This window comes from Neofelis nebulosa, chromosome 1 (assembly GCF_028018385.1).
Source record: "Neofelis nebulosa isolate mNeoNeb1 chromosome 1, mNeoNeb1.pri, whole genome shotgun sequence".
In the NCBI taxonomy this organism is placed as follows: domain Eukaryota; kingdom Metazoa; phylum Chordata; class Mammalia; order Carnivora; family Felidae; genus Neofelis; species Neofelis nebulosa.
The window spans coordinates 39691810-39704129 of record NC_080782.1 but is presented as its reverse complement, the minus strand read 5'-3'; the positions used below and the strand labels follow the sequence as shown (position 1 = coordinate 39704129).

At 36.8% G+C, this 12320-nt stretch overlaps 1 protein-coding gene across 2 annotated transcripts in view; it reads right to left on the bottom strand.

Annotated features, from left to right (window-relative positions):
• ITGA1 (integrin subunit alpha 1) overlaps positions 1-12320 on the bottom strand; it is a 170037-nt gene that overhangs the window by 33792 nt on the left and 123925 nt on the right. For both annotated transcript variants that reach the window (XM_058719426.1, XM_058719436.1), the window contains exons 15-18: positions 9994-10124; positions 5291-5457; positions 3725-3861; positions 1591-1701 (exon numbers count right to left, since the gene is read on the bottom strand). In XM_058719426.1, the coding sequence (XP_058575409.1) occupies positions 1591-1701; positions 3725-3861; positions 5291-5457; positions 9994-10124 (546 nt within the window). The remainder of the gene's footprint in view (positions 1-1590; positions 1702-3724; positions 3862-5290; positions 5458-9993; positions 10125-12320) is intronic.

The following is a 12320-nucleotide window of genomic DNA, read 5'->3' as shown; positions in this document are numbered from 1 at the left end:
TTTTCACTGGCTTTAGTCTGCCAGACTAGAACAGTTTCAAGAAAATCAAGTCAAGTACTCTAAGATCCAAATCTATGAGAGAATACTTTAATGCTCAACTCTGATTATGAGATTTCCTATTGAAAAGAATCAAATACTTAGGAATGTAACAGAGCTCAGTCAGAGGGTAGAAAATGGTCAAGCCACATAACTGGGAGCTTTCCCTGACTCCTCTTCTCATTAGTCACATGCCGTTATCCAAACCTTCATTAAGAGCTATCCATTCTACCTTTCTTCTAAGTATCTTCCAACTATCTTCTCACCTCTAGTTACCATCACCTCTAGTCTGGTCATCCTTATTTCCTCCCTGAACTAATGCAACAGCTTCCTAAGTGGTCTCCTGCACCCACTCTAATTCCAATCATTTCCCTTCAATCATTTTCCACACTGCAGCTGGAGTAATCCTTAAAAAAATACAAATCCAGTGCTATCACTGAACCAATTAAAGGCATCCATAGCATTCTATTGCTCTTCAAAATATCTGTGCAGTAGCACAAAGTCCTGAATGATCTGGTTCCTGCCTATGCCTCCCACCTCATCCCATATCACCTTCCCCCCTTGCTCTTTAGCTTCAGCCACACTAGAGTTTAGTTTAGTTCCTTTATGCCTCAGAACTTTTACACATATCCCTGTGCATGAAACACTGCTCCCTCCACTCCTCTGAATAGGATGGAAAATCCTCCTATGCTTCAGATCTCAATTTAAATATCACAACTTCAGGGGAGCACCCCCTGGCTCTCTGCCTAGGCAAAAGTTCCCAGAGAACAATGAAGTTCTCCTCCAGAGCACATGCTTTACTTCGCACCTAATACTTGTTTCCTGGGTTGGTCTGTAAGCTCTGAAGTCTGGTACATGTAAGACACACAGTAAATATATTTGAAAGGAAGAAAGGGAGAGTGAAAGATATGGGTATGGGGAAAACGAATTCCCCATTCTTAATGTCTCCTCCATTGGTGCTACCCCGTCCTTCTACTTGCTCACTCACTCTTTCTCAGGGGTGGGACACCAGATTTTGTGAATTTGGAAGCAGGAACATGGTGAACACAGCTCAGTCCCTTCCCGTCTCTCCTGCTCTTGGGGCAGCAGTGTGCCCATGGAAAGCATACATTCTTGATCTATATCTCCATTCTGCAAGTTTTATGAGGTGAGCCCACACGAAAAAGGCCTGAGATTGATGAGCAGTGCTGATGATATATTTGGTAATCTGTGGTCTAAGCCTTGTTCAGTAGGAAGACACCCAGTATGCTGAAACCAAGCCCTGCCACTCAGTGTTTGTTGGTAACAAAGGGAGTTCCAGTAGGCCAACCCATGTCTTTCTTTCTATTGGTCTTAAATTCAGGAGAGATAAAAAAAAATAGGTGGTATTTATAAGTTCCCTTGAGCTCCAACAATAGGAAGTAGAAGAGTTGAGAAAAGTCTAGAAGAGTCTCATTCTTTTTGTAAAAAAAAAAAAAAGATTTAGGGTTGTGTGTGTATGTATGTGTGCTACAGGTTTCTCTCCCCAAGTATGTTTACATATACGTATTCTGAATTTTAAAAAATCTGACTTACATATTCATGTACTGAATTTGGTAAGGAATCATCAAGAACAGGCCCGTTTTCTGGATCAGTAAGATTAAAATCCAAAGTTATCCTCACAGAGTCCCGAAAGTCATGCTTGTCCTACAGGTTGAAACATAAAATACTTTATCATTGGTATCACATTACTGGATGCTCTGACCTTGTCATGGCTTCCTTCCTCTTGCCCCTGTGGGTTAGGCTTAACTGGAACATTCTTGTGCACCTGATCTGGCATATTATCTCATCAGGCTTTTGCTTCACTGGAGAGAGGCAGCCTCTCTCCCTGCCTTGATAAGGGACATGGCTGGAATGCACAGGCTTCAGAGTATGACCAGTTGATTCACCTCTAGCTTCTTAGGGAGCCCTGCTGGAGTGATCAGGTGTGCCGTACTTTGCCATGTCAGGATATATTACTCTGGGCTGCTTGCATAACAATATCTTTTCTCTTGAGACCTTAGGCTAAAAATTGCCATGTAATACTTCTAGGAAAGTCTCCCAACTTCAAAAGAGCAAACTTTATTTAAATTGAGTTGAATTTAATTAGCATAATATATGCCTGGAGTTGTAAGAATTTCATAATATAAAGTGATATGTAAGTAGTATGAATGCAATCAATATTGTTTTATACTATCATCAGCAATGGCCATTATTTATGGCATGTCCAGAATTATGAACTTTACAGACATTATTGAGAAGTATTTCAACATCCTCCAAGATGAATGACTCTTATAGTCATTATTTTACATCTGAAAAACTGGGCCTCTAAGAGACTAAACAAGTTGGTGAAAATCACTTGGAATGTGGGGAAGCCTTGCTATAAATTCCATCCTGGCTAACTCTGGAACAAATGTTAAAGTATCCATTTAAATGCAAAAAAATTTTTGGAAATTTTGAAACTGGTTCACACATAGTGCACAGACACAGCTAGAATCTAAATTTTGGACAAATATACACTACAGTTACTTCTATTAGGTTGGAGGCGGTGCCACATCTGGTTTCACGCCCTTTCGGATTTTATACAAGTTCGAACTCCTAAACGCTCAGTTCTGATGAAGTAGATAGGACGATAACTCCAATTGTTTTTTCTGATTATAGATTGATGTTAGTGTTGACAGATAAATTAATTTCAATGTATGTCATGGGGAATATTAACTTGAAAATCACTGAGGAGAAATACAGTACACCAGCAGGGCATGTTTTCTGTCACTTCCCTACCCCAACTATAATATCTTAAACATGTAGAATATGAATACATCAATAATACAGAAATAAGTCAGAGGTGGGAGAAACCTAGCCTGTTTCCTTTAAAATTCCAAGATCATGTACAAGCTCCAGGTCTGTCTCAGTCACTAAAATCAGTGTCTTCTCATAATATCCATTCTTCTCTCAGTCTGTCTCTCTCTCTTTTTTTAAGTACCATGTACATTATAAGAAAATGTTTAAGAAACTCCTGCCCTTATTGGGAATGTTCCCCATTTACACAATGACTCAATAAAATGCATTTTAAATGGTTCAAAAGGGCTTCCTAGCCATCTCTGGAGATTAAGAATTTGCTTTCTAAGGCTCCCTCATCACTGTAATAGAAAGAAACTTAGGTATCATAAAGAAACTTAGGTTATCATGAAATAAAAAATAACAGATTTTTTCCTCTTCAATTTAAAGTCAAAGAGCAACATACATAATTCAGTGGATAAGAAGGGACCCGGGAAAGCATATGGCCCAAAAGTTTTCAGGGCATGTAGCCACTTATCTACATTTGACAGATGAGGCCCACAAAAGTTAAATGATGGTTTCAAGTTGAAAGAATAAATGAATGGATACAAGAAATGAGTAAGTGAATGAAGGCAGAAGGTCTCTTATCAACCAGTGCACTGTGCCTTTTGCTATTCCATAATATATGGGTATCTGATAACATACACACAGGGAAGATGAAAGATAGTCTTATGAAATATATTTGGGAATGAGAAGATCAGGTCTGTGATTTTCTGATAAAAGTGACCAAATAAAATGAAGGTTACTTTGTGACGTGCACTCCAAAATAAAATAATATGGGTGACTTGAAATAAGACATCTGTGCTTTATTCTTGATTTGGAATAAAGCAACTATAACATATGATTTACTTGCCAACATGTAGAAGGAAAGCTTAGTGCATTCTGATTCTTGAACTGTGATGTTTCTTTGAATCTTTCTTTCTTGAGTTCCAGAGAAAAAACTTCGTGATATCTGTCTTAGTGAATCGAGTGTGACACGGTACTGTATATCTGGGGAAAAAAAATGACAAGAAACATTTACTTGGGGTAACTTTCATATGGTCCAGTTGATTAAATTAGCATTATAGAAAAACCTTGTGAGCAATCAATCAACAAATAGTTTCTATTATTCAGCTTATCCCCATTACTGTAGTACAATGGTACTCACAGTCATAAAGATAATCTTTGGGAACTCTACAGAACCACCTTCGGAGTTCACTATGCTTTTAATGTTTAATTACACTTATTTTATAATGTATGTGTACATATGCACACAAACATACATATACACCTACATCTCAACTAATTTCCTGACCATGCATGTGTTTACTGGGTTTTCACTTAAATTATTATTATTATTTTTAGTTTAGCAATGTTGAAGTCCTGCTTAGAATATTGAATATATTTCAAAAGACACACACAAAAAATACACTAATGAATTTTTACCTATTTTGTGAAAAGGTCATTTTAGATTATGTTCAAAGCACATAATAAAATAAGTTTAAGAAAATAGGTGTACCAAAATAAAAAAAACAAGTTAAACCTTACACTTTCTAAAGAGGCAACAATACTACTCATTTGAACCCTTAGTTACTGTATAGAAATCAAATGAGACTGAAATAATGTTGTACATGAAAATGTAAATCATTATTTTACACTCCTATAGCTAATTATCTTCTAATCAGAGGACCATTGCAGAGCATAATTATGCACATGTAGAGCAAACTAAGAAAAACAGACTTTAAGGATTAATGATTTTTCATATTTCACTTACCCTTGGTTTGTAGAGTGAACTACTCTTTTGCAGCCAATGGCCTCCACAGTTTTGACTCTAACACATTTTAATATCTTTAAAAAAAACACCTTAGGAAGTGTGCGTGTAGGGAGGAGGAGACACCCAGGCTGTGCCTGAGAACTCACACATGGAGCATGTCTGATTCTCAAAAGCCAGGGTCACCTTCTGAGTAGAGCAAAGAGACCTCAGTCAGGTGGGGGTGGCAAAGCATTCAGGTCCCCTGCAATATCAGTCTTACCAAAGAGGGGGCAGAAGAAGGAAGAGAGGGTTTGTGAAAACCCACAGGAAGGAAAACTGGGCTCCTCTGGAGCCCAGTTTCCAAACTCTAATCTCCAAACTTGTATTATTATTATTGTTTTTAGTACCTGGTTGTTTGCGGTAAAGGGGAGAGCCAGAGGGGAACCATGGACTGTTGAGGCCATTGCATATAACCATACAGTGTCTGCTACAGAACTTACTGGGTTCCATAACATATTCTTTCTTCAGTAGATTTTTTTTTTTCAAGGTTCAGCATGTTCACAGGGGCAAGGGTGAAATGCAGATCCCTATCACAGAGGAAATACAATATCTTACTGGATTTCCTGATGTGGGAGCAAATGTATTGTCCTCCTGCCTCAAAGTACTTGGTATACACATTATACTCACCAGCTGTGTAAATTCTGTCTTCTTTGGACTTTAATTTCACATCAAAACACACTGTAGCATTTATGCATACTGTTTCCTTTCCTTCCACATGGCAGTTTTTCTTTTGGATATTCACTTTATTGGGTTCAAAATTCATGGTCACTTTAACTACAGCCACATCTCGGGACCTACAAACATAAACGGTGATGACTGCTCACATACTGTCACATTTAATGAATGCCATCACTATGCCAGTGCAGTGTGAATGCACTGATGGGGATTCTTCTTTGTGTATAGTTGGCCTCTCAGGACTCCATTTCTTTGGTGAGTTTTTGATACAGAAGAGGTGGTATATGATGTTCTGAGGACACCCAGGATGTTTTGGAACCATCTTCAACTTCTGGTGCTAAATGGTAGGAGAATATGCCACCCCAAAATGTGATTACAGGATTTTAGGACATGTCACCCCAAAACATATCACTTTGGAATATTGATTATTTTGAGCTGTAGGCACTTGATAAACTGTAAATACAGGAAGAAACTTTCTCTGAAATTTCCTTCTACCTAAAGATAGATACTCCAAAAGGAACTCAACTCGGGTTCATCAACCAGAGAGGACTGACTCTTATCACAACATAAGAGACACCACACTGAGATGAACTTGGTCACAAACTATCATATCACCCATTTATTTTTTCCAAGGCCCACTCATTTTTCTTAAAAATCATTTACTCTCCCCGTAGAGGCCTACATACCTTCTCTCTTGTCTCTATTAAAATGATATTTAAGTCTGGGGTTCCTGGGTGGCTCAGCTGGTTAAGCGTCTGACTCTTGATTTCACCTCAGGTCGTGATCTCATGGTTCATGAGTTCCAGCCCCACATCAGGCTCCATGTTTACAGTGCAGAGCCTGCTTGGGATTCTGTCTCTCTCCTTCTCTCTCTGCCCCTCCTATAATCTCTCTCTCTCAAAATAAATAAATAAACTTAAAAAATAAATAAAATGGGATTTAAGTCTGAATTCTAAACCACCTCAAGGAATTACTCATTTTTCTCTGGGTATCTCCTATGTATACATGAGATATACAAATTTATAAATCTCTACTTATTTTTCTCTTATTAATCTTTTATAACAGGGATCTCAGCCAAGAACTTAGAAGGTTGAAGGAAAATTATTTTTCCTTCCTTACAGTTCATAAGCCAAAAATCTGTTTTCTTGTGATGGAAAAAAGATGGAACCAAGTGCTCAGGTGCAACTTCAGAACCAAAACCATATTTTGGGAATTTTCAAGTTTGTTTCCAATCTGGAAAGAGTCCAAAGGCCCATGGACAGCTTCTGTCCACTGTAATACTTGTACAGACAAGTACAGGTCCTATAGCTAGGTAGCTTGTGAATACATAGGTCCCCAATTTGATTTTGCATTAAAAAAACTATAGTTACTTTTCTTTTAAAACATTTTACCCAAAGAAAACATGGAAACATAAAAAAGGAAACAAAGAAAACAGAAATTCACTTGTAATTTTACTACTCAGCAATAATCACCATTAACATTTGATATGCTTTTTTTCTTTGCAGAAGAATATATTATCTATAGATATGGATATGTGAGTGTGCGTATGTGTGTGGGAAAAAGAGACATACACACACATGCATGTACATATGTATCCATACATACTTTTAAAACTTATGATATAATGAACAGCCTTATAATATTTGTATTTTTCTGGGAACATTATTTTTAATGACAATAAATTATTCCAGCATACACATGTATTGTAACCTATTTACTCAATCCTTTCTTATGGTACATTTGTGTTAATTTGTTTTTTATTAAAAAAGCTTTTTTAATGTTTATTTTTATTTTTGAAAGAGAGAGAGAGAGACAGAGAGTGAGCAGGGGAGGAGCAGAGAGAGAAGGAGATACAGAATTTGAAGCAGGAGCCAGGATCCATGCTGTCAGCACAGAGCCCAACGTGGGGCTCAAACTCACAAACCAGGAGAACGTGACCTGAGCCCAAGTTGGACGCTGAAAAAACTGAGTCATCCAGGCACTCCTGTACTAATTTGTTTTTTAAAAAGTTGCTAGCACAGTGCTGTGATGGCTCTAAAGATTATATAGCTTAAAGATTAGAGTTTTAAAAATTTTTCAGAAATTGGGACGCCTGGGTGGCTCAGTCAGTTAAGCATCTGACTTCGGCTCAGGTCATGATCTTGCAGTTCCTGAGTTCAAGCCCTGCATTGTGCTCTGTGCTGACAGATCAGAGCCTGGAGCCTGCTTTGGATTCTTTGTCTCCCTCTCTCTCTGCCCCTCCCCCACTCACGCCCTATCTCTCTCTGTCTCTCAAAACTAAATAAACACTAAAAACTTCTTTTTTTTTTTTAATTTTAGGAACTAAATTCTGTGTTAAAAAGTGTAAATATTTTAAGGCTTTTTAACACTTATTGGCAAATACCTTCTAATGTGTTTTAACCAGTTTACTCTTTCACCAGCAATGAATGAGCATGTCTAATTTCCTGCATAGTAGTTTGGATACTCCAAGAATGAAGCTCCCCACTGCACATCTCTCTGCCCCAACCAGGTCTTTAAAGGGGTTATGGTGCAATCTATTCCACATGATAGGGCTCTCAATATCTGTTCCTGGACATCCCTGACTGCTGGTGGGCCTCTGTTTATTGCCTGCCATCTACATCCACTCTCAATCCCTCCTTCAGCATTGTGAAGTCTTGGTCTTTGTGTCCCTGTATGCTGGTTTGGTCCATTCTGCTGGGAGTGACAGGGACCCAACTCTGTCATTTTGGCCCATTAATGATAAAGCACTGACCGGCAGCAAAAGAGGTCATAAGTAAGTCTTCAGAGCTTTGTAAGAAGCCTTTGAAACAAAACTGGAGAGTAAAAATTGCCCTTATTGTATGTACGTATGTGTATATATATGTAGCATATATACATATATATGTGCATATTGCATATATTTTCATATTGCATATACATAAAAATATATATATATATATTTAATATGAGAGTGAATACAATAAATATGTTTGAGTTAAGGTTATCATAATAAATTAATTCATGATTACCAGTTCATACAAAAAGTAAATATACCCTTTGTTGCTGACACTGGTGATTTCAGCTGGTTTTGGGTCTGTCATCCCCAAAGTCACAGCTACTTGCTGCCTGGCATTCTCCTTTCCTAGGCATCACCTTACAGTTTTCTTTCTCCCTCTCACCCCCCACCCCCGCACTGTACAGTTAAAACATTTCTTAACATAATAGTTACTATCTGCGTACAGTTTAATATGCAATTTGTATTTGGCCATTAGTTCTTAAACAGTATCTCTTTTTAAAATGTTTCTTTTCCTTGAGTTTTTTAAGGTGAACTATAGTTGACATATAATTTTATATTAGTTTCAAATGTGTAACATAGTGATTCAACAATTATATTCATCACCTTACGCTCACTACAATAAGTACAATTGCCATCTGTCACCATACAATGCTATTACAATGTTATAAATTGTAATTATAGTTGCAATTAGTTATCTTAAATTATGACAAAGTCATCTAGTTTCAGGTCTCCATCTTCACTACTTTTCTAGACAATATTTTTGGGGAAAAGACCATTGATATTTGTTTCCATCTAAATTACTTTAAACTAATGATTGATTTGGAAGAATCAATATATGGACTTGCCATCAAAGCACATGGCATAAATATAAATATATTTTTATATTAAATATTTCCATTGTATGTATTTTTAATTTCTTTTTTTTTTAAGTTTATTTATTTTGAGAGAGAGAGAGAGACAGAGAGAGCGCCACAAGCAGGGGAGAGGGGCAGAGAGGAGAGACAGAATCCCAAGCAGGCTCCATGCCATCAGTGCAGAGCCTGATGTGGGGATCAAACTCACAAACTGGGAGATAATGACCTGAGCTGAGATGAAGAGTCAGATGCTTAGCCAGTTGAGCCACCCAGGTGCCCTTTTAATTATATTTCTTAATGAAGTTTGAAACATTTAAAAAAATTATCACACGAAATTTATCTTAAGATTATCCTTGATTTTTTAGTCACTTTTCCTCCAAAAAGAACCCTTTTTGAAACTGTGTTGTTTAACTAGTTAAAATGGGGTTATTAATGACATTACCAATAAATTATTTTATTAATAAATAAGTTAATAAGTAAAATGGTATTAATATATATATCTGACCATTGACTAGAATTTTAGAATGAACTGAAATTAATTTGAGGATGCAGACATTTTAAAGGCTGAGTAGAGATATCACTGAAGATGCTTCTATGCTTGACCAACAATGTATATACAGACAATGAAGTACAATTGTCTAATTACATGTATTAGGTAAATGAAGAATGAAGAATCAATTACCATAAAAGTCTGTGAACAACTCAAAGTTAGGGATGGTTTCTTTTTATATAATTCTCTATGAGGCCCTCTTTCTCTCCTATGCTCCTCCCTAAAACAGAATACCTACCTTAGTGCTGAGCACATAATAGATACCCCAAATTAAGGGTTGATTCTACTTGTTTCTTTAATATGGTTTCTTTATTTTTAAGATTTATTGACTTCTCAAGCTTCTTGAACTACATAACTTTTATCTAAATAACAGAGCATAAAGGAAAATATTTGGTATGAATGAGCTCTAGTCATACCGAGCTCTGGAACTATTTGTGAAATGTTATGACTAATAGGATGTTATTAAAATACATACCAGAAGAGGGCAGCACCACCAAGGCCCCCAATAGTCACATCAGTCAGACCGTCCCCATTTAGATCCATTTCTCCATGGATAGACTGGCCAAAAAATTTCAGTGTCTTGCCATCTCCACCTGATGCAATACGCTGTGAAAGTACCAACAGAGAGGTTTTATGCCAGAAGAGTATATTCAAAAACAGTTTTAAATAAATCTGAGAACTTGGATTGGTTAACATAATATTAAATTTAAAGACCTTTTGGAAAACTGCCCAAGAAGCCCCTCATGTGGAGACAAGATGAATTACTCAGATGTTACCAAAAGTTATTCTTTTTATAGTACAGACAAAATAATTTCAGGGTCACTGACACCAGAGAGAAAAAAATTATATAACGTCATCTTGTCTAATGCTCAAGGAAAACATTAGTGAGTAACTGGCTCTTCCTTTCTAGTTTCCACTCAGTCCCATACCACAGAGTTATTTGAAGATACTGGAACCTTGAAAACACATCATACAAGCAAGAGAGGGAGTAGAAGTTTGTCCTAGGGGTCAGTTTAGGGGTCAATGAATTGGGGGGCTGGGTATAAATAGCACATTCCATCAGATACATTTTCCAATATATGATCTTCTTTGTTAAAGGTCAAGGGCACTATAAAATCGATAGGCACAAATGAATATGGAGTTCTTGAACATTGATTTGTGCACACTGTGTACACCCATACATAGTGTGTTCAAAAGCTGTACTTCCTGGTTTAGCTTTGACTCAAGCTGATAACATATATATTTTTAATTTTAGAGAGAGGGAGAGTGAGAGAGAGAGAGAGACAGAGGAGATTCCTGAGCAGGCTACACACTTAGGGAGGAGCCTGATGCGGGGCTTAATCCCACAACCCTGGGATCATGACCTGAGCTAAAATGGAGAGTTGGACGCTCAACCATCCAGGGGCCCCTAAACTGATAATATTTTCATAGAACTGATAGCAAGAAGAAAGGACTGACAGACCCTCCCTAAACTTGGGGGTCTTATCCTCTTGTTTTTCACTTAAAAACCGTAAATTCAGAAGCCAAACAAGGCAAACCAATAGAAACATTTTTCATGCTTAAATATTTGTGGCTCATTGGGAAATATTTCCTTATGTTTTCAGCAAACAAATCAGGAGATATCAGCCTCATTGGTTCTGGAGGAGTTCATTCAGTTTGATTCTGGATTATTCCCCACACAAGCAGCACCTCTGGTTACCATGGAAACAGGTGAGCACATCCTCACCTACCCTTGGGAAAGCGTTTTTCCAATAATTAAGCAAAATCAACTCTAATATTCTTTCTTGTGGTTATTTAAAGCTGCATCTTGAGTTAGCCACCATTTTACAAAATAAATTTCTTATGACAGTCTATTCCTATTATTAGTGATTTAAATATCCTCTTGTTTCTACTGCAAATGCCATTCCACTGAATTTTCAGGATTAGTAGTGAAGGAATAAAATGGTAGAACACAAGAAAGAAACTCCTTCCTGCAATTCCTAATTGCGTCACATTCCCGTGGTTAATATTGTCTGTTTTCAGTTAAGTAATACCATGAAATATTTGCTTTGAAAGAAACAAATAATTTACTGAATGGATGGAAGTGTTGTTACTGAAACATGCCCTTTACTTTATTGTTTCATTAATGTCATTATGGCTTTATGAAAAATTAAGTACAACTTCACAATACATGAATGGATTTTGAGAATTCTCTTGACTACAGTATGGAGAGAACAGTCAAATATAAAAAGAAATAATTGATGACCCGATTTTCTTTTCATGTTATATAAGTAGTTCAATGCCTAACTACCATGGTTACTTAAAAATCAGACAATTACATTAGAATAATTCCTTTAAACTCTTCTGTAAATTTGTATTTTGCTCATGTAGGAAAAAATTACATTTATGGATTAGAATCATTAACTGACAATAAATTTAAACAAGAACAACAGAAAATCCCTTGTAGGTTAAGCTTAGTTATTCAGATTTTTTTCCAGGAGGGATTACTTGTGAGGAAATTATAAACCTTCCAGGAACACAAATTCATTTGATGAAAATATACTAATTTAATTCATAAATATAAATGTAATGCAATTTCATTACAACAGCATGGATACTGAATATAAATACAATAATCTCATCTTCTTTATTGGCTAAATTATATCATTATTGTTCTTTTATTTAGAAAGTGGTATCCTCTGGGGTGCCTCAGTGGCTCAGTCGGTTGGGCATCCAACTCTTGATTTTGGCTCGGGTCATGATCTCACGGTTCATGGGTTTAAGCCTTGTGTTGGGCACCATGTTGACAGCACAGAGTCTGCT